This window comes from Oncorhynchus keta, chromosome 10, assembly GCF_023373465.1.
Source record: "Oncorhynchus keta strain PuntledgeMale-10-30-2019 chromosome 10, Oket_V2, whole genome shotgun sequence".
NCBI lineage: Eukaryota > Metazoa > Chordata > Actinopteri > Salmoniformes > Salmonidae > Oncorhynchus > Oncorhynchus keta.
Window position 1 is genome coordinate 21,606,826 of NC_068430.1, and position 23,777 is coordinate 21,630,602.

General features: G+C 40.5%; 2 protein-coding genes across 3 annotated transcripts; one reads left to right on the forward strand and one right to left on the reverse strand.

The window, feature by feature from the left end:
- Positions 1 to 2,243: 2,243 nt before the first annotated feature.
- Positions 2,244 to 14,911, forward strand: LOC118388371 (erythroid transcription factor). The gene is made up of 6 exons (XM_035777363.1): positions 2,244 to 2,476; positions 4,067 to 4,303; positions 4,453 to 4,953; positions 13,476 to 13,621; positions 13,780 to 13,905; positions 14,167 to 14,911. Exons 2-6 carry the CDS (start codon positions 4,090 to 4,092, stop codon positions 14,452 to 14,454), a joined length of 1,275 nt encoding a protein of 424 aa, XP_035633256.1. The 5' UTR covers positions 2,244 to 2,476; positions 4,067 to 4,089; the 3' UTR covers positions 14,455 to 14,911.
- Positions 14,912 to 18,597: 3,686 nt separating this feature from the next.
- LOC118388372 (bcl-2-like protein 1) lies at positions 18,598 to 21,544 on the reverse strand. 2 transcript variants are annotated; one of them, XM_035777364.1, is made up of 3 exons: positions 21,339 to 21,544; positions 19,956 to 20,625; positions 18,598 to 19,702 (listed from the first exon to the last, which is right to left on the reverse strand). In XM_035777364.1, the coding sequence occupies exons 2-3, from the start codon at positions 20,469 to 20,471 to the stop codon at positions 19,559 to 19,561; spliced, it is 660 nt and encodes a 219-aa protein (XP_035633257.1). In that variant the 5' UTR covers positions 20,472 to 20,625; positions 21,339 to 21,544; the 3' UTR covers positions 18,598 to 19,558. The 2 variants fall into 2 exon arrangements, with proteins under 2 accessions (XP_035633257.1, XP_035633258.1); XM_035777365.2 differs by having other exon boundaries at positions 20,741 to 21,479.
- Positions 21,545 to 23,777: the final 2,233 nt, after the last annotated feature.

Sequence of the window (23,777 nt, forward strand, 5' to 3'; positions counted from 1 at the left end):
TAACATACACTTCGGTTGAAGTCATTAAAATTCATTTTTAAACCACTCCACAAATGTCTGGTTAACAAACTATAGTTTTGGCAATCTACTTTGTGTATGACACAAGTAATTGTTCCAACAATTGTTTACAGACAGATTATTTAACTTATAAGTTTGTTAATTTGTGTTTTTAATAAGTTTCTAGAAGCGAAGAAGCAGGGTGTTCCATGATGTTATATCCTGGGTTTAATTGATTTGTTGCTTACTGTGTAATCTGCATTGCCATTGGCTATTTATGACTGGTTAATCACTTTGTTTTTGTAATGACTTGTATTTGTCGTTTGTATCAAAATTCCAGTGGGTCAGAAGTTTACATACACTAAGTTGACTGTGCCTTTAAACAGCTTGGAATTGACATCATTTGTGTCAATTGGAGGTGTACCTGTGGATGTATTTCAAGGCCTACCTTCAAACTCAGTGCCTCTTTGCTTGACATCATGGGAAAATTAAAATAAATGAGCCAATACCTCAGAAAAAAAACTGTAGACCTCCACAAGTCTGGTTCATCCTTGGGAGCAATTTCCAAACACCTGACGGTACCACGTTCATCTGTACAAACAATAGTACGCAAGTATAAACACCATGGGACCATGCAGCCGTCATACCGCTCAGGAAGGAGACGCGTTCTATCTCCTAGAGATTAACCTACTTTGGTGCGAAATGTGCAAATCAATCCCAGAACAACAGCAAAGGACCATGTGAAGATGCTGGAGGAAACAGGTACAAACAGGTATCTATATCCACAGTTAAACGATTCCTATATCGACATAACCTGAAAGGCCACTCAGCCTAGAAGAAGCCACTGCTCCAAAACCGCCATAAAAAAGCCAGACTACGTTTTGCAACTGCACATGGGGACAAAGAACGTACTTTTTGGAGAAATGTCCTCTGGTCTGAGGAAACAAAAATAGAACTGTTTGGCCATAATGACCATCATTATGTTTGGAGGTAAAAGGGGGAGGCTTGCATGCCGAAGAACACCATCCCAACCGTGAAGCACGGGTGGCAGCATCATGTTGTGAGGGTGCTTTTCTGCAGGAGGGACTGGTGCACTTCACAAAATAGATGGCATCATGAGGCGGAGAAATGATGTCGATGTATTGAAGCAACATCTCCAGACATCAGTCAGGAAGTTAAAGCTTGGTCGCAAATGGATCTTGTAAATGCACAATGACCCCAAGAATACTTCCAAAGTTGTGTCAAAATGGCTTAAGGACAACAAAGTCAAGCTATTGGAGTGGCCATCACAAAGCCCTGACCTCAATTCCTGTAGAAAATCTGTGGGCAGAACTGAAAACGTGTGTGCGAGCAACAAACCTGACTCAGTTACACCAGCTCTGTCAGGAGGAATGGCCAAAATTCACCCAACTTATTGTGGGAAGCTTGTGGAAGGCTACCCGAAACGTTTGACCCAAGTTAAACAATTTAAAGGCAATGCAACCAAAAACTAATTGAGTGTATGTAAACTTCTGACCCACTGGGAATGTGATGAAAGAAATACAAGTTGAAATAAATAATTCTCTCTACTATTATTCTGACATTTCACATTCTTAAAATAAAGTGGTGATCCTAACTGACCTAAGACAGGGCATTTTTACTAGGATTAAATGTCAGGAATTGTAAAAAACTGAGTTTTTGGCTAAGTTGTATGTAAACTTCTGACTTCAACTGTAGCCACCAAACTCAACCCCACGATTTGAGATAGAGTTGAGCGGCGACGAGTGTGGGTGGACTGGAGCTCCGACCAAACATAAAATGAAAATGTTATAAAAAAATGACAGATTTCAGCACCCAAAGAACAGCACGCATTTACACTCTATTTTTGGGGTGCTGAAATGTGTCGTTTTGAAAATTATTTTATGTGACGTTGTAGCTCCAGTCCCCCCACACTAGTTGCAGTTCAAATCTATTGTAAATCGTGGAGCTGAGTTTAGTCAGCTAGTCCAGATATTACTGACACAAGCCACATGAATACCCATCAACTCCCCTTTTTTATACAACACTACAATGACATAAATGGAATCAAATAGAACATGTAAAAAACTGTTCATGTTAACCATTCCTATCAATATCATAGAAGTAAATAATGATCATAATAAGGAGTTTCTGGGTATTGATACATTTGCTGACAATTTCTAGTTGGGACTAACTATAGTGAGTCTACCCTAACAGACAAATTAGATCTCTTGGTATAGCAGGACAAGGAGGTGTGTCTTTCAAAAAAGTTCTCCCCAACCCCTCCCATCGCTCCCTTTCTAACCTTAATCTCAATCATTTTCGAGGGGTTCTAGAACTCAGTTAGTCTTCTGGAGATTTTCCCACACATACACAGATACAAACCTCAGGCTGATCTCTTAATCTCTCACCTAGTTGGGTATCCTTCTACTGCGACCGTACTTTACTCACCTTTGACATCCACTCCTCACAGGGACCTCAGGTAGGTACAGCTTTTCTGTCACATTACAGTGCCACTGTACACACTATCAGCCTGTGAGTGACAGTGGAAATGTAATGGTGTGAAAGTAGAACCTGTGGAAGTTCGCATTCTGCATTACTCCAGATCATTCGTTGTTTGATTGGCTGCAACACTATGGGAGATAAAAGTGATAAGTGGCAATGGCTTCGTTAGATAAAGTTCTTAAACTTTTTCATCATGTTACATTTTGGTAACCCTAGCTACAACTGTAACACTACAGTTGCAGTAAAGGAGGGCATGGTTGAATGATTTATATCCAGACAAGTGTACACTTATCAACATGGGTCTTAATTGCTCATCATGTCTTTATTGCTAGTATGCTAGTATTTAGTTGGATTAATAATTTGAGTTGAATCTTAATTTAACATAAAGCATTTTCATTAAATGAATTAACATTTGAATTGTAACTATTTCACTTTACAATTTTGACATCTATTTATTTTTGCCATAACGGCCGGTATACAATGAGAGTAAAACTCTGCTATACCATTGGATATTTACAGTGTCATTTCACTATTTCCTATTGTGATTATTTGGGCAAATTGTTTTGTTGTTGTTATTGCAGTGATAGCATTGATTTATTATGCACCATTTTTTTATTAAGAGAAGTTCCATAACAGTGGTTTTCTATGGTCCACTGGCTGTTAGTCAGCAGTAAATGTGTGACAATAGATTTCTACTAATCAGATGAGATGAGTTGATTCCGTCATATGCTAGATGCTAGGTATATTAAGTAGGACACTAATGTACTCTATCTGATTTTCTCAGACTCCATCAGACCCTATTATGATCCTCTTTTCTCTTATCACAAGTGAATAAAGATATGGTGCAACATTGTGTCTACTACTAACTACTAACACCCTACTAACACCCTGCACTGTGTGTTACAGAGCAGACCATACTTAAGTTGTTTCAAGAGATTCATTATTTGTTTTGGCTACAATAACTATTTGTTACATTATCAATTCCATTAAATGTGCAAAATTGTCACTGAACTATATCAAATTATCTAAGCACCAGCACCATGCAAGTGCTGAACATCTATAAACAGATTATTTCCATTGAATGAATTTTCAATGGAAATTCAATTTCATTATTACAATTTGTATTTGTTTTTTCCTTAGAAGAACTCAATGTTTTAGCCCAGGGATGTTTCTCTCAATTTCTGTTTTTACAATAATAATATGAATTCCTATAAAGATAATTTGTTGTAGTCAGCAAACGTTTATTCACTGTTTGTAATTTCGGATAGGTTTATTAATTATTAGGGTCTACTTTCAGCCACAGGCAAATGAGGATTCTTGAAAGGGAAGTTAGAAAAGAACTGCTGCTGTCGAGGGACCGTCATGTCTTGAAGTTACATGGGTTTCTTTATAATGGCATCCACACAAACAACATTATTTGTAAACACTTGAATGTAAATCACATCGGCCTACTGAGATGCCGGTCCTGTCTGGTTGTTGCCATAGGTCAAATCAGGTCCCAACTAGATCTATTCCCTGGGACTCCCTAAGAATGGCAGATTTCTCCAAATCCTTTCTGTTGTTTCAGAGTCAGTGGTTATCTCTGTAAACATGGAGGATTCCACTGAACAGTCTCACTGGGTGTCTCCGGCTCTGCTCAGCTCTGATCCCCTGGCCAGCTTCTCCTCAGAGCCTGGCTTACTACCTCCAGGAGAGGAGGGAGAGCCCTTCTTCTCCAACCATGAGACTGATTTCACCAGCCTGCCCTCCTACTTCTCCAACCCCAGCCACAGCAGGGCTCCATCAGCCTACAGACACAGCTCAGGTCAGCAGTGTGGAACCTTACATAACTTTAAAACGTTTATGTTGACCTTTCAGAGTTTAAATTAACATTGAATATAAAAGTATTTGAAAAATGCCTAATGAGGGACTCCCCTGACAACTATGCCCTTCTATTGTATCTCTCTCATACAGTTCGCCAAGTGTACTCCTCGCCCTCTCTCCCAAGCAACCTCCAATGGCTGGAAGGGCCTGGAAGCCACTCTCTGAGCTCTCCTTACAACCCATCAACCTCTACTTGGACCAGTAACCCTTTCACCAAGACTCCACTGCACCCACACACCCCAACCTCCCTTTATGCTTCCAGTGCCACATCCTCGTTTTCCTGCAGAAATGGGTACTCCTCTCCAGGCAGGGATGGCAAGGAAAGTCCCAGGCTTCAGGAGGCCTTGAAGGCAGAGCGCTTGAGTCCTTTAGGGGGAGGTGGTGGAAGCAGTTTTCTGAATCTGACTTCAGCTGCTGGGGGTGTTTACACACCATCTCCCCACTCCCACTCGCAGATGCTGGGCCCCTACAGCTCGTACATAACCTCTCCACAGGACTACAGCACAGCAGGCCTCTACTCTCCAGGGGCATGGATTAACCCCTCCTCCTACTCTCCCAAACTACGTAATAAGATGAGGCTGTCCCCACCAGGTGAGCAAAATAGGACTCCAGAATTTCCAGATTTTTGGGGGGTTCAGTAGAGATTAATTACATACATCTTTATGTGCACTAACTAATATCGTAGGCTAATTATTTGGGGTTCAATACCTGAGGAAGTGGAAACTCAAAACACATGAACTAGATTGCAAACTCTAAATATAATACCCACTGCTAGTAGCCATGTATTCATCCAACACTAAATGTAATGTCCTAAAAAAAACTTTGCAGTTGTAGGCTACAACCTACAGTAGGGCTGTGGGGGTCATTACATTTTGTCAGCCGGTCAAGAAAATAACTGCCGGTCTCATGGGAGTTGACAGTTAATTAACATAAATAAGTTAAGCATCTCCTGGCTTCCATGTACAGCCTACAATTCACTGATGCAGACATTTGGAACATCTACATTTGAAAAAGTCAATTTAATCCATTTTAAATCCATTTAATATAGCCTACACCATCACAATGAATCCATTATTTATTTTAGACAGGTTTGAAGAAACATGTTATGAAGAAAATGTAGTCTATTTCAGAAAAACAGAATAGCATTCTCTGAGTTGTCTTTATGTTAGGCCCTGATATGGGTACATTTTTTAAAAAAAGAAGAAAAGCATGCAATCTGGGTTGCTTAATATCAGGAATTTGAAATGATTTATATTTTTACTTTTGATACTTAAGTATATTTAAATTTAAACATTTTTAGGTTTTTACTGAAGTAGTATTTTACTGGGTGGCTTTCACTTTTACTTGAGTCATTTTCCTTCAGGGTACCTTTACTTTTACTCAAGTATGACAAGTGGGTACTTTTTCCACCACTGGCTATATGTTTAGATTTTTAATACATTCTAAGGCTGCATGATGCGACTCTAATGATGATTTGAAAAAGGTTGCATGAAAGGCATGAGCTTTTCTTTGTGTTTTTTTGCAGGGTGCACACACTTCATCAGTCACTCATTTACAATTTGACAAGCACTTGATAATATTCTCACCGGGCCTCGCATTTCCCAGTGGCATCCCCCTTGTGTGGCCATAATGCCCCCTAAACAATCCATGCCTTTTGCGGCCAAAATGGCCGTTATGCCATTGGGCTGAATATAATACACTGAACAATAGTAGAAATGGAACATGTAAGGTGTTGGTCCCATGTTTCATGAGTTGAAATAAAACATCCCAGAAATGTTCCATATGCACAAAAAGCTTATATCTCTCAAATTTTGTACACAAATTTGTTTTCATCCCTGTTAGTGGGCATTTCTCCTTTACCAAGATAATCCATTCACTTGACAGGTGTGGCATATCAAAAAGCTAATAAACACTATGATCATTACATGGGTGCACCTTGTGCTGGGGACAATAAAAGCGAACGTGAAAATGTGCAGTTTTGTTACACAACACAATGCCACAGATATCTCAAGTTTTGAGAGAGCGTGAAATTGACATGCTGACTGCAGGAATGTACACATGAGCTGTTGCCAGTTAATTTCTCTACCATAAGCCGCCTCTAACATTGTTTTAGAAAATTTGACAGTACGTCCAACCAGCCTCACAACCGCAGAGCCACGTGTAACAACGCTAGCCCAGGACCTCCACATCCGGATTCTTCACCTATGGGATCGTCTGAGACCAGCCACCAGGACATCTGACTAAACTGTGGATTTGCATAAGTGAAGAATTTCTGCACAAACTTCACCAGGATCTTGACATGACTGCAGTTTGGCATTGTAACTGACTTCAGTGGACAAATGCACACCTTCGATGGCCATAGGCACACTGGCGAAGTGTGTTCTTCATGGATGAATCGCAGTTTCAACTGTATTGGGCAAATGGCAGACGTTGTGTGGAACAGCGGTTTGCTGATGTCAATGTTGTGAACAGAGTGCCCCATGGTGGCGGTGGGGTTATGGTATGGGCCGGAATAAGCTACGAACAACGAACACAATTTAATTTTATTGATGGCAATTTGAATGCACACAGATACCATGGCGAGATCATGAGGCCCATTGTCGTGCCATTCATCCGGTGCCATCACCTCATGTTTTAGCATAATAATGCACGGCCCTATGTCACAAGGATCTGTACACAATTCCTGTAAGCTGATCATTTCCCAGTTCTTCCATGGCCTGCACATGCACCAGACATGTCACCTATTAAGCATGTTTGGGATGCTCTTGATTGATGTGTACGACAGTGTGATCCAGTTCCCACCAATATCCAGCAACTTCGCATAGCCATTGAAGAGGAACTGGGACAACATTCCACAGGCCACAATCAACAGCCTGATCAACTTCTTGGAGGCAAATGGTGGTCACACCAGATACTGACTGGTTTTCTGATTCACGACCCTACCTTTTATTAAGGCATCTGTGACCAGCAGATGGATATCTGTATTTCCAGTCTTGTGAGATCCATAGAGTAGGGCCTAATGAATGTATTTAAATTGACTGATTTCCTGATATGAACTGTAACTCAGTCAAATATTTTAAATAGACTCGTTGTGTTTATATTTTTGTTCAGTGTAATCATAATTCCATTCTCCCGGCTGCTGTGCTCCAAAGCACTCTCACTCACATGGCTTTCTCAGATATCTAAATTCTTATTAGCTAATGGCCATCACGTGGTCATGGCCTTGTCACAGCTAAGAAGTAGGCTACAAGTGAAGACAGGCACATCGGGGATGCAATTGCACGTGTCCCTCTTATCAAATTCCGAGGCGCATATTGAAGATGTTAGAAGAACTGTCCAAATTTAGCCTACTTTTCGTCAGCCAATAAGATGTGCAGGCAAAAGCATTAGCCTATGTCAATCTACTAGCCCCCATCGTACAGAAGTTGACCTATTCTATTGGACAACTTGTCCTTCTGTGCAATAAATAAATATTCCAAACATGCTCTGGGACAGTTGTGGGATGTGATAGATCCCAAATTAATACAACCACTCGCATCATTTTTTTTTTTTTTAACGAGGCTGATACAACAGATCAGAACATTTTGCTTAAAATGTTGATAAACTATTAGACTATTATTTCATATTATAAGTGTAGCAATGCGCACACGGCAGTGGGCTAAAAAAAAGTGTTATTTGTCGATAGTGCAATTAATTAGCGGAAAACACTGTTCTCAAAAATGACCGCAAATGCGATTATGCAAATGCACCTTTATTATAAAGGTGCATTTTTATGGTGAAAATTATTTTCCCCAAATTTGAAACTCGTGCTGCGTATGTATTTCTGTTAGGCTCTACACCCGTTGTAAAGAAGATTAATGTGCTTCATTTTAAGAAGTTATTTGGCCGCTTTAGATAGAGTCCTGGGTACCCGACAGTTATCAAGTTTGGTAGGCTACTAATGACCATCAGCAGCATCAGAGCTTGGAGAAGCCAAGTTACCATGACTAAATGGTCATGTGGAATTTTATTGTGAATTTGATTGTGTGGTGGTAATATGTTCACCTTAACAGCCCTACAGTATTAACAATGAGACCTATAGGCCTATACCCTCAACAACAATTGCATTTGACTCAAGTTCTACTCAATACCTCAAAACCATACCAAATAGTAGCTATTGAGCTGAATATTCAGAGTTGAGAAATAACAATTATAACTACAGAAAGCTGAGACCCTCCTCTCTTTGACAGTGACAAGGGAATGAAGCTTCCAAAGCTGTGTTTTAACCGCATTTTCATTTTGAAATGTTCAGTGGCGTAAAGTACTACTTAAGTACTTTACTATTTATATTTTTGACTACTTTTACTTTTACTTCACTACATTACTTACGAAAATATTGTATTTTTTCTCCGTACATTTACCTTGACACTCAAAAGTACTCGTTACATTTTGAAATGCCAAGGTAAATAGTCAAATTCACGCACCTATCGACTGAACATCCCTGGTCATCCCTACTGCCTCTGATCTGGTGGACTCACTAAACACACATGCTTCGTTTGTAAAATATGTTTGAATGTTGGAGTGTAACCGTGGCTTTCCGTAAATAAATAAAAACAAGAAAAAGGTGCCATCTGGTTTGCTTAATATAAAGAATTTGAAATTATGTATACTTTCACTCAAGTAGAATTTTACTGGGTGACTATTACTTTTACTTGAGTCATTTTCTATTAAGGTATCTTTACTTTTATTCAAGTATGATGGTTGGGTACTTTTTCCACCACTGGAAATGTTATACGATCAGAACACATTTTTCTCTCAAGTGCATGTGGGGGAGAGGAGAGTGGCTCACTCATCACAGCAGCAGGCCTCAGCGAGTGCATAGGCACAGGGGCAGGGCAGACAGTTTTAATACAGGAATCATGAGCATAATGCACTTTACTGTTTGACTAAATCATGCTTTTAGCCTCCCAAAAAACTGGAAGTTTTAATTTAGGTGACAATATAGAATGTTTTTTTGTTTTCTTTATTTTTTTATTTCACCTTTATTTAACCAGGTAAGCCAGTTGAGAACAAGCTCTCATTTACAACTGTGACCTGGCCAAGATAAAGCAAAGCAGTGCGACTAAAACAACAGCACAGAGGTACACATGGGATAAACATACGTACAGTCAACAACACAATTGAAGAATCTATGTACATTGTGTGCAAATGTAGTAAGAGCTATAGATGTGCAGATGATGATGTGCAAGTAGAGTTACTGGGGTGCAAAAGAGCAACAAATAAAAAAAGAACAATATGGGGGATGAGGTAGTTGGGTGTGGTATTTACAGATGGACTGTGTACAGGTACAGTGATTTTTGCAATGCGTACCAGTCATTGGCAGCAGAGAACTGGAAGGAAAGGAGGACAAAGGACATGTTGACTTTGGGGATGACCAGTGAAATATACCTGCTGGAGCACATGCTACGGGTGGGTGTTGCTATGGTGACCAGTGAGCTGAGATAAGGCGGGACTTTACCTAGCAAAGACTTAAAGATGACCTGGAGCCAGCGGGTTTGGAGACGAATATGAAGCGAGGGCCAGCCAATGAGAGCATACAGGTCGCAGTGGTGGGTAGTATATGGGCCTTTGGTGACAAAACGGATGGCACTGTGATAGACTACATCCAATTTGCTGAGTTGAGTGTTGGAGGCTATATTGTAAATGATCGCCGAAGTTGAGGATCGGTAGGATAGTCAGTTTTACAAGGGTATATTTGGCAGCATGAGTGAAGGAGGCTTTGTTGTGAAATAGGAAGACAATTCTAGATTTAATTTTGGATTGGAGATGCTTAATGTGAGTCTGGAAGGAGAGTTTACAGTCTAACCAGACACCTAGTTATTTGCAGCAATCTGTTGAAGAGCATGCATTTTGTTTTACTAGCATTTAAAAGCAGTTGGAAGCCACGGAACGAGTGTTGTATGGCATTGAAGCTCGTTTGGAGGAATTGGCAAAAGAGGTAATGTAGCCCAAGAATTAGCTGGTAGAACTCTTCGGCTAGCTGGGAGATGGGCCTAGCTCGAAGCTAGCTCAAGGCTAACTGTTGCTTGCTTCGGGACAAAGGTGTTAGCCAGCAGTAGCCATGTACTCTTTCTACATTTATAGGAGCTCTTTCTGTTTTTTACTATCCATGATCTTAGCTGTCTAACTGATGACACTAGAGTCTGGGAGTCAGAACAGGTCTCTGCTGATGTTGCATTTGACTTTGAATGTGAGTCTGCATGACCTCAGCTCAGCCTATCACAAAACTGTCTGTTGCACACTAATCAGCCAAAGGCTCCTTATATACTAAACAAAAATATAAACGCAACATTGAACAATTTCAACAATTTTAACGAGTTACCGTTCATATAAGGAAATCAGTCAATTGAAATAAATTCATTAGTTGTCACGTCCTGACCTTAGATCCTTTTTTATGTCTCCATTTTAGTTTGGTCAGGGCGTGAGTTGGGGTGGGCATTCTATGTTTTGTGTTCTATGTTTTCTATTTCTATGTGTTTGGCCTGGTATGGTTCCCAATCAGAGGCAGCTGGCAATCGTTGTCTCTGACTGAGAACCATACTTAGGTAGCCTGTTCCCACCTGGTGTTTGTGGGTAGTTGTTTTCTGTGTCTGTGTTTTCCATACAGAACTGTTTCGTTATTTTCATTTATTTCTCTTGTTCTTTTGTATTCTGTGTTCAGTTTATTAAATATATTATGGACACTTACCACACTGCGCATTGGTCCGATATTTCATACTCCTCGCCAGAGGAAGAAGAAAACCGTTACATTAGGCCCTAATCTATGGATTTCACTTGACTGGGCTGGGGCGCAGCCATGGCTGGCCATGGGAGGGCATAGGCCCATCCACTTGCGAGCCAGGCCCACCTACTAGGGAGCCAGGCCCAGCCAATCAGAATTAGTTTTTCCTCACAAAAGGGCTTCATTTTAGACAGAAATACTCCTCAGGTCTCCTGAGTGGCGCAGTGGGCTAAGGCACTGCTTTGCAGTGCTAGCTGTGCAACTAAAGATTCTTGCTTTGAGTCCAGGCTCTATCGCGACCAGCACATTGGTGCGGCTGGCTTCCAGATTAAGTGGACATTGTGTCAAGAAGCAAAGCGACTTGGTTGGGTTGTGTTTCGGAGGATGCACGGCTCTCGATCTTCGCCTCTCCACACGGGAGTTGCAGCGATGAGACAAAACTCTAACTACCAATTGGATACCATGAAAAAGGGGGTAAACATTTTTACAAATTTAAATAAAAAATAAATAAAATAAATAGTCCTCAGTTTCAACAGCTGTCCGGGTGGCTGGTCTTAGACTCTCCTGTAGGTGAAGAAGCTGGATGTGGAGGTCCTGGGCTGGCATTACACGTGGTCTCGGTTGTGAGGCCAGTTGGACGTACTGCCAAATTCTCTAAAACGACGTTGGAGGCGGTTTATGGTAGAGAAATTAATATTCAACTATCTGGCACCAGCTCTGGGGGACATTCCTGCAGTCAGCATACCAATCGCATGCTCCCTCAAACCTTGAGACATCTGTGGCATTGTGTTGTGTGACAAAATTGCACATTTTAGAGTGGCCTTTTATTGTCCCCAGCACAAGGTGCATCTGTGTAATGATCGTGCTGTTTAATAACCTCTCTGGGCTAGGGGGCGGTATTTTCTCGTCCGGATGAAAAGCCTGCCCAAAGTAAACTGCCTGCTACTCAGGCCCAGAAGATTTGGATATATACTAAAACACTGTGAAGTTTCTATAACTGTTTGAATAATGTCTGTGAGTATAACAGAACTGATTTGGCAGGCAAAACCCCAAGCACAATCCATCCAGGGAATTCGTTTTTTGAGGTCAATCTATTTTCTATTGGTTTTCTATGGCAAGCCAGTTTTAATAGAAATATGCTTGCAGTTCCTATGGCTTCCACCAGATGTCAACAGTCTTAGAAATTGGTTGATGTTTTTCCTTTGAGTAGTGAAGAAGTAGCCCTTTCCATTCTGGGTGTATAGCCAAGTGTACTCTTTTGTTTGGGGCGCGTGACTTGAAGCTCGCTCCACTTTAATTTCGTCCTCTTTGATCGATTATTTACGTTTTAAAATACCTAAAGTTGAATTAGGAAAGTTGTTTGAAATGTTTGGACAAAGTTTACAGTTAACTTATTAGATAATGTGTAGTCATGTCGGGCGAGTTGGAACCGGTGTTTTTCTGAATCAAACGCGCCAATTATATTGAAATTTTGGAGATATAACAACGGAATTTATCGAACAAAAGGACCATTTGTGATGTTTATGGGACATATTGGAGTGCCAACAGAAGGAGATCTTCAAAGGTAAGGCATGAATTATATCGTTATTTCTGAGTTTTGTGTCGAGCCTGGCGGGTTGAAATATGATTGTCATGTGTTTGTATGCGGGGTTCTGTCCTCAGATAATAGCATGGTTTGCTTTCGCCGTAAAGCCTTTTTGAAATCTGACATGGTGGCTGGATTAACAACACGTCCAGCTTTAATTTGGTGTATTGCACTTGTGATTGTATAAAAGTGCAATATTTTGAATAATTTAATTTCAATTTGGCGCTCTGCCATTTCACCGGGTGTTGTCAAATCAATCCCGCTAACGGGATCTGATCCATAAGAATTAATCAGCTTCTTGATATGCCACACCTGTCAGGTGGATGGATTATCTTGGCAAAGTAGAAATGCTCACTAACAGGGATATGAACAAATATGTGCACCAAACTTGAGAGAAATAAGCTTTTTGTGCATATGGAACATTTCTGGGGATCTTATATTTCAGCTCATGAAACATGCGACCAACACTTTACATGTTGGGTTTACATTTTTGTCCAGTTTATATTAAGAAATTGCGCAACATGCCCATGGTCCGCGAGCCATGTTAGGTTTTTTAATTGTTTTATTTTTATATAGTTTAATTTTTGTGTATTAATTTCAACCAGCCCACCCAATCAAAAAATGGTCCAGCCCAATAGGTATTTGCCAGAATTTCCAGATGGCCAATCCACCCATGCTTTCCTCTGAACATCCTTTGTGATTTCAGATGATTCTTTGGGACAAATGACCGGTAGGTGACTGATGTAGTGTGTTTGTGATTTGTGGCAGACGCCAGGGAGTGCGTCAACTGTGGAGCCACTAACACCCCTCTATGGCGTCGAGATGGGACAGGACACTACCTGTGTAACGCCTGTGGGCTTTATCACAAGATGAATGGCCAAAACCGTCCCCTGATCCGGCCAAAGAAAAGACTGGTATGATATGGCACAAGGATTGGATAAGCTAATCAGTTGTAAATTCTATTGTGTTGACATGCCAATCTACTGATTGAAAAACTCAAAGATTCCAAATGAACATTGGAACTCACCTTTCATCCACAGAATTTACGTACATTCCTCTCTCTCTGTTTCAGATTGTCAGTAAGCGGGCTGGGACACAATGTGCCAACTGTAACACCAGCACCACCACATTGTGGAGACGGAACGCCAGCGGTGAGCCTGTGTGCAACGCCTGTGGACTCTACTTCAAGCTGCACAACGTGAGTCAATGAAGAAGATACACTGATACAGTATACTGACTGCTAGAGAGCTACTATTACCAGCTTCTAGCTAGCACCCCTTCACTGGTTAAAAAGACAAAACCCCACACAACTCCAAGCTACTGAACCCTAGTCATTGAACCACAATAGCAGTTTGTTTTAGATCTACCTCATGTAGTATAGTAGTTTCAGGGTAATAACGGAGAAAGAGAATGTACTAACTTATGTATATGAAGTAAAGGCACACTTCTCTTTTCACAGGTCAACAGACCCCTTACTATGAAGAAAGACGGTATCCAAACACGAAACCGTAAAGTGTCCAACAAGAACAAGAAGGGCAAGATGAGTGCCATGTTGGAGCAATACCCTGACCTTTCACAGGTTCCCACCCTCGATTACCACGGGGGCCCTTACTCCCTGGGCCCAGGGTCACTGCTCTCCTACAGCCACACCCCTCACTTCCTCCCTCCCCCTTCCGGCCTGCACCCATCTGCCAACCTGTCCTACACCCAACACCCAAACACTGCCATGGTGCCCACTCTGGTGTGAAACAGACCTAGGCATATGCAGACCCATAAAGGCAGCACCATACAGAGCATACAGACACAAAGTAGCCTACTGAGGAAAAGCTTATTTGTAGCAATGGATGTCCTGTACATAAATGCATTTATACTTGCTTACCAATTTTGTGTGAAGTTGATCTTGTCTAAACACTGGACATAATATGGTGGCAAATTTTTTCAAGATCAAAAAATGTAAACTTTTACAGAATAATTTGACTGTATTTTGTTAAAAGGCATATTCTATGTTTCTGAAAAGTAAAACAATAAAAGTAAAGTTTATACATCCCACTGTGATCATTGATACGGCTAACACTGGTATGAGCTTGAAGCTGTATTTTGTAAATACGCACCGACTACAGTTGCCATATCCCTTTCAAATGTTTATGATTTTAGTAGACCAATGTGAAAGGGCATTAAAATGTGAAATTGTTTTGCATTTGCTACATTTCTATATTTGTCATTTCTTACAAGCTCCACATAAACAATAAAACATGAATGGTAATATTAAGAAAACTTCTATACTACTTCTGGTTAATTACTAAACAAATACCTGGGTTTTAGGCACAAGTTGGTCGTTTTCAATGTGTAAATGGTATTTAAATTATCAGCACTGTTTCAGGTGCTGCAGTGAGTATCACTATAGTGGCATTGTACTCTCACTTGCTGAGGTATAATGGTGTCTTTGTCCAGGTTCTGTTGGGGGAAGGCTCTGACAGCGGAATTGTATTGGAAGCACCAGACATGCAAATCCTCGGTTTTCCATTAAGCTGCGGGAAAGTGACAAAACATTTAACTCAAGTGAGGAACTTGTGCCAGGTTCTAAATGTAGATTGATGTGGCATTACTTACCGTTAGGTGAACAAAACATGACACATGCGCACAAACACACACAGCGTTCCACAAACACCTGTATGCTCATGGTGTTTCATGCATTACACAATTTCCCTGCTGTTTGCTATGGTGCGTGAACACAAAGGTCATGTATTAACAACAAACAACATTTGCTTTGTAATAACTCAGAAACAAATATGATATGAGAGTTTGATATTCTGATTAAAATCAGCTTACAGGCAGAATAAATATGTTCAAATCAATATCATGTGATAATATCTAACTGTAAGTCGTTCTGGATAAAAGCATCTGCTAAATGACTTTTTTAAATGTAAAATGTAGCATGGCTGAACTAGGCAACATTCGACCTGCTATATGTACAGATTGGTATGGACAAGTACATCTCAATATAATATAGAAGTTGTGACCTCGAAAGTCTCTTTTTCTATTTCATGGTGGGGAGTGGGGTTGGGGTTATTCAGTACAGTGGCTGTCGGACTACTGATAACTTATCACTGAAGCCACACACTCTAAACCACCCACCTGCTGCCAAAAGCCAATCATACACACTCCCCTCCAGTTACTCACTAAGAGGCTCTGCAGTGCACATAGGTACTCAGCCCAATGCCCACGCATGCTTCAACAGACTTAATCTAACAATAGACAGACTATTCAATCTAAATAGACACATCAATCTAACAATAATGATTATCACAGTAATATTAATCCAATGATAATATCAAACTAAAAAATGACAGTATGACAACAGTCACATTTGAATAAAAAACATGATTTGTGGTGTCAAGCTATTCATGAGGCATGACCATAAAGAAGGCTACATTTGTGAGCAGCTCTCTAAAGAGAATCATTTTGACTTCAGTATTACTGTACATTCCTGTACATAAACTTATTTTCAAAAACACAATAATATCTTCATAAACATGCCAAGCTGTGGACATAAATCCCGACAAATAGATTCAATAGACCAGATCTAGATGTAAACAGTCATTTGCAAAGTTTTGTTTATACAACCCTTGAATCCACGCTTCACTGACATGACAGTCACAGGGAGAAAGGACTCTGACATGACGGTCACAGGGAGAAAGGATTCTGACATAATGGTCACAGGGAGAAAGGATTCTGACATAATGGTCACAGGGAGAAAGGACTCTGACATGACGGTCACAGGGAGAAAGGACTCTGACATGACGGTCACAGGGAGAAAGGATTCTGACATAATGGTCACAGGGAGAAAGGACTCTGACATGACGGTCACAGGGAGAAAGGACTCTGTCATAATGGTCACAGGGAGAAAGGACTCTGACATGATGGTCACAGGGAGAAAGGACTCTGACATGACGGTCACAGGGAGAAAGGACTCTGACATGACGGTCACAGGGAGAAAGGACTCTGTCATAATGGTCACAGGGAGAAAGGACTCTGACATAATGGTCACAGGGAGAAAGGATTCTGACATGACGGTCACAGGGAGAAAGGATTCTGACATGACGGTCACAGGGAGAAAGGACTCTGACATGACGGTCACAGGGAGAAAGGACTCTGACATGACGGTCACAGGGAGAAAGGATTCTGACATGACGGTCACAGGGAGAAAGGACTCTGACATGACGGTCACAGGGAGAAAGGACTCTGACATGACGGTCACAGGGAGAAAGGACTCTGACATGACGGTCACAGGGAGAAAGGACTCTGACATGACGGTCACAGGGAGAAAGGACTCTGACATGACGGTCACAGGGAGAAGCAGGACCTTTATTTATGCAACATTTTGTTTCAGCCTTGTGAGCACACCACCCTGTTGCAAGAAGAGCCAGTGGACATAGGGACATGCCACCTAGACTCAAGCTTACATCCACTTTCATTATGAGAGCGAATCATAATCATCTTCAGCCTGCTTTTGAAGAATGCATATCAAAAATCAACTTCATACAGTATGCTTCATACAGTATGATTTCCAGGGCTCTCTGACCATAGTGTCAAGCCAATGTATATGAAATAAATCACTGAGAATTCAGACATCTCTATTTCCCATAACTATCCCTCCTAATATTATATATAGTATATATACAATACATGCTCTCTAATTTATTTTTGAATACACAACTTTGCCTGTTTTTCTTCCTCTCACTGTTATTGTTAGCTTAAAAAAAGTTGAGTTAGTGAATATGACATGAGAATATGAAGAGAGTAAGAGTTAGATTCTCCTAGAGGCTGGTGAGTTTCCATAGTTTATTCAGCCTTTCCTTAATTGGCTTTATCTGCTGGTGCGGCCAGCTATGGTTTGGGGAAATGGCAAAAAATGACAGGGAGAGATTAGCAACCACAGGCCATCCGTTGGTTCCCATCTGTCTATTCCATTGACACTTTCAGTATTATTCTTTGAGAAGTCATTGCTTCATGTGTTTTGAATATCGTACACTCCAATGAATAGATACAATAGTATGTTATCAGAAATAACCTAAAAGTTTGGTATTAGCCTATGTGATCATTTTTCAGAGTAAAACATCAATAAACATTGTGTAAGAAAAAACACCACTATGTGAATCTAATTCTGCTCCTGTGAAATGACTGCAGAGTTGTTTTGTATGTGCTGTACCTGCTCTTGAATATACATTTACGTTGAAAAAGACAAAAAAGTAGGATAAGAAATAAATATACCGGTACATGATTTACAACTACATGTATATATACAAATATTGAATTCAAAGGGATTGTTATAGCCAGGGATAATCATGTCAGTGCACAAGCAGACTAGGCTTATGTAAATAATGACAAACTCTTAAGTTCTATTTTCGTTGATTTAGCGTTTATGTGCTAGAGGTAAACTAAATGTGGCTCGTATTACACATCATTGGTGTTTACAATTATATACATTAAAATATTACATTAAAAGGGATTGTGATGTCTTCTTTTAATTGTGCAAGGGTAGAAGGACTATGATTCCAAACCAAGTTGGATGTTTCACTGCCATCAGTACTGTAGACAATTTCCAAACTCTACTAGCGAGGAGCTCCGAGAGACAATGTGATATTGGCAGTATAGAGGTAGACTTTTCAGAGCAACACTTTTTCTGGGAAACAGGACAAGGTATTCCTGACATGTTGCACTGAGTTGAGGCTGAAAAATAGTCGCTTCAGAAATTGTATTTGTTGAGAACATGCACCCCCTAAAGGCATATTATGAGAATGCAGCATGGACAAACTGAATTCATTACTTTCTCCATGTTCCCACTATCTGTGTTGAAATGTTGTCTGTGAATCACGTAGAAAACCCCCACTTAAAACATAAATATGTTTTATTATTTAGTGCATGCCTGAAACTCCAGTACAGCAAGGAAAGAACGTAACATTTTAAAGAAATTGTCACATTGAAACTAAGGTTTCAGTTAAAGGCCAAATGCAGTAAAAAACATGATATTACTATGTTTTATATATATTTTTTCACTAAGAGGTTGGTAGAATACTGTGAAAATGATGATAATGCCCATTTTGTGAGAGCTGTTACCCCTCCCTACTAAGACCACAACCAGAGTCCTAGCTGAAATTCCCTTGCTAAGGGAGTAAAAAATAAAATAAATTACAATTTTCATTGAAAGCAATCACAGTATGGTACTTAATTGTTGCAACAAAATGATTACATATGAAGATAAAAACAGCAGCATTGGGCCTTTAACACAAAATAAAAAAAACAATATTCTAAAATCTTCAATGTAATTGGTCAAATGTCCATTTGGAAAGAATATATTTAGTTGGTACTAGGGTAACACATAAACCTAAAAATAAAAAACCCTATAAAGGGTAACACACAAACCTAATAATACATAAACAATCTCCTATGTCCTACCACACCAGCTGTAGTTTTTCCATTCACGCTTAGCTTCAGATCCATTTAAAGCACCTCCAGTCTCAAATGCAACACCCTCTATCCAAGTTTAAAAAAATAAAACCAATAATAATTATAAAAGTAAGAAAATAATGTCATAAAATGTTATTTTACATATTACTTTTCAAATGTAAAAACAAATGTTACAGAGCGCAGGACAGGAGAGGTGAGTTGTGAGACAGCTCACCAAGCTACATATTCATTGCCCAAAAACTGTTATAGCCATGGCTAATCATAAGGTTTGTCAGTGCACAAGCAGACTGTGCTTATGTAAACAAACTATAAAGTTCTATTTTTGTTGATTTTGCGTTTATATGTGCTGGGGGTAAACTAGATGTGACTCATATTACACCACTTCATTGGCGTTTCTTCATGATGAGAGTGCCGACCAGCACTCCTGAAAGCAGAATCACCCCAACTAGCAGCCATTTAATTATGCTCTCCTGGGACCGTCGAACATCTGCAGCAGCATCTCTGCCAAAGATCTCTGCAAAACGGTCCTTTCAAGGAACAGAGACAGAGGGAGATTAATACAGTGAACTATGTGTTAGCAGCCCAGCTGTTTGCCAGAGTAAGTCTCTGTGGCTTCACCCTTTAGTGTAGTCTATCATGGTATTCTCTATTTCTCAGAGTGGGTGCAGCAAAGGATGCGCACGCACACACACACACAATAGTGTTGACAATGAGAATGTATTACTAAATCCCATAACAAGGATGTATAATGTGCAGAGTAAAGTATCAGCTCCAACCTACCCATCCTCCTTGGCTCTGGATCCAGGGCTGGATATGGTTGTCCAGGTAGGTGGTCATCCAATCTGCGATGCGCGCCACCAGTGGGCTCATATCCTTCTCAACACACTCGACACACAAGGCCCCGCCGAAAGCAAACAGACCCACCACGCGACCCCAGTTGACCCCGTCCCTGAACACTTCGTCCATCACACTCTCAAAGCTGTGGTAGGCTGTGGCAGGGGTGATGTGGAGCTGGGAGGAGAGGTCACTGAAGGCGCGGGTGTAGCGCAGCTCAAACTCATCCACTGAGTCCCGTAGTGCTGCTTTCACCGGCTCCATGCCCCCCTGTGGAGAGGAGGGCTTCGCCAAATTGCTTCTGCTGTTCCGGTAGTTCCCCACAGACCCATTTGCAATGGCCTCATCTCCCTCAGTCCGTCCACAAGCACCCTCCAGCCCCAATTGACAACATGAATAATTCCTCTGGGACAGTCTATAGCTTATAAAAAACACCACCAGTTCCCTGTTACTGTAAGACATCTTTTCCACCTTCTACGCACCCTCTTTAGCCATTGACTTTTCACTCTATTTGAATTCCCAGGGCTCTTCCGCCATACCTCACACTAACTAAGATGTCTGGAATAAAGGCTTGCTGTCTGGCAGTTTCCTCTTGACTGCAACAAGTTATCATACCCTGGAAGAAAAAAAAAACACACACAAATTCTCTGGTACAGAATACATGAAAACACTGGATTCTATTGTTCATTGTTATTAAGAATGGAACTCTGCCCCAGCAGCATCACAATCACCTTGAAATACTGCACTGCTAAACCCAGGTCTGTTGGGTATGGTAGATGTTTCTTCTTCTTTTTTAGACACATAACTGTATGAAACTTATTACGCCATACCATTGGGGCGCCGCTTTGATGTCAGGTAACGTTAGCAAGCTATCGGTCTTGGCTATCTAAAGCTATGACCATCATGTTAATCATTTCCACCGAACAATGCACTTCTTTGGCTATATACAACGAACCAACTAATATAGCTACTATTTTACATTATAACACGTTTGACAAGAGTGCATACCAAATTGTCAAAATGTGTTTGCTTTAATGCTGCGCTACTGCCATATAAATGGATTTCAAAGATCAAAACCAAACGTATTAAGATCAAGTTAATATCACCTAGGGTACAAGTGACAAACATGCAGAAATGTCATAATACGGTATTCATAAAACAAGTCAAATGTATGTATGTATACGTAACTAGCAAATTAGCATCGCCGCTACCTAGCTACACATGACAGCTGCTTTTGCACTCACTATACAAGCTTCCCATAGCAATATTATCTCCATAGCAATATTTCTAAACCAATCTTTTTAAAATATCATGGCCTGTCATACTTACAATTGCAAATAAGACTCAAGTACCGTTCAATAAATAAGTATCGATTTTTTAAAAGGTAAATTCCATTTTTGTGTATAAAAGCATTTAAAATAACGACATATTTCAAGCGAATTGGAGCGGAGAGAAGGCCAATAATGCCATTGGCCAGTTTTGTCACGTAGATCGGATGTTCCGCCTTCTCACAAAAAAAATCACCAATCAAAGACACACCGGAAGTTGAGATCGTGTTCAAATTATCGCGGGCAGATTATCCGTGTTCAGATATATATGTCAACGTGTTCCCCCCAACATTTTGGAGTATAATCTCTAGTATAGAGAGTGGTGCAGCGTCTAATGCACTGCATCTCAGTGCAAGAGGTGTCCCGAGTTCAAATCCAGACTGTATCACATCAGGTTGTGATTGGGAGTCCCATAGGGCTGCACACAATTGGCCCAGGTTTGGCTGGGGTAGGCGTCATTGTAACTAAGAGTGTGTTCTTAACTGACTTGCCTATTTAAATAAAGGTAAAATATATACAGCACCAGTCAAATGTTTGGACACATTTTTACTATTTTCTACATTGTATAATAACCACACATGCAGAGATCATCTGTTCACCTACTCTCACAAAGACACAGAAGCTCGAACCAAAAATCAAACATTTGCACTCAGACCAAAGGACAGATTTCCACCGGTCCAATGTCCATTGCGCGTGTCTTGAACCAAGCAAGTCTCTTCTTATTATTGGTGTCCTTTAGAAGTGGCTTCTTTGCAGCAATTCGACCATGAATTTGATGCCCGAGATGTGTCTGTTATTTGAACACTGTGATGTATTTATTTGGGCTGCAATTTCTGATGCTGGTAACTAACAAAATCATCCTCTGCAGCAGAGATAACTCTGGGTCTTTCCTGTGTTGGTCCTCAAGAGAGGCAGTTTCATCATAGCGCTTGATGGTTTTTGGGACAGCACTTGAAGAAACTTTCAAAGTTCTTGACATTTTCCATATTGACTGACCTTCACGTGTTAATAAGATAATGGACTGTCATTTCCCTTTGCTTATTTGTTCTCATACATAAATAGGACTAACTTCTGTATACCACCACTACCTCGTCATAACACAACTATTTGGCTCAAACGCAGCAAGGAAAGAAATTCCACAAACGACCTTTTAACAAGGCACAGAGGAAGGCACACCTGTTAATTTAAATGCATTCTAGGTGACTACCTCATGAAGCTGGTTGAGAGAATGCAAAGAGCGTGCAAAGCTCTCAAGGCAAAGGGTGGCTACTTTGAAGAATCTAAAATATATTTTGATTTATCACTTTTTTGGTTACTATATGGAATCATGTGTTTTTTCATAGTTTTGATGTATTCACTATTATTCTACAATGTAGAAAATAGTAAAAATTAAAACCATTGAATGAGTCGTGTCCAAACTTCTGACTGGTACTGTTAGGGTTGCACATTTTGGGGAATATTTAGAGATGGAAACTTTCCATCGGAATTAACAGAAATCTATGCAATTAATATGAATACAATTTAAATGTAGATTATTTTTGCATTAGATACATTTACCATATCATATGGAGGCAGAAACATAAACCTTTTACCTTATAAGTAGACAATTGCAAATTATTAAATCCTTCCAAAATAAATAAAATAATTAGTTACGAATTGAACTTTAATTAAATGAGTTGACTCTTCACATAGGATTATTTCACTGAACAAAAGAAAGGGAATATTGAATCATCCCCAATGATCCATCGCATCTCCCCAAAATGAAAGCCTAGAAACTAAAGCTTTGGTTGTCTTCCTCTCAGGCTTCCGTGTCTTCTCCCTCGACCTACTCAATGTCCACCTCTTGAACATCAGAGGCCTCATCTTCATTGTAACTTTCCAACCTTGGGGATGGCAACCAATTTTTCAACCCTTGTATTGGTCAGCCTGTTGCATGCCTTTGTGTGTGTGTTCCAAAACAAGGACCAGTTGCACTCTGAGGCAGCTCATGGTGGGATTTGGAGGATGGTGGAGGCAACAGGGGAAAGAGCCTCAGATTCACAAAGTCCCTTCCACCAGGTGGCTGATGAGATATGTTGGCACGACTTCCATATTGCATATCCATCCCAAAGCCCTTGCTTGGAAGTGTACTTCACCATACTGCCAAGAACCGTGCCCTCATCCAGGCCAAGGTGGCGAGACACGGTAGTGATGACACCATAGGCCTGATTGATCTCTGCACCAGACAGGATGCTCTTGCCAGCATACTTGGGGTCCAACATGTACTCTGTATGGGCTTCAGGAAGAGGTCTTCACGCTTTTTGATGCATTTCAGAATTGCAGTTTCCTCTGCTTGGAGCAACAGTGAAGTGGGCAGGGTAGTACAGATTTCTTCTCTTACATCTGCAAGCAGAGTCTGAAAATCAGACAGGATGGCATGGTCTCCCTCAATCCATGCAAT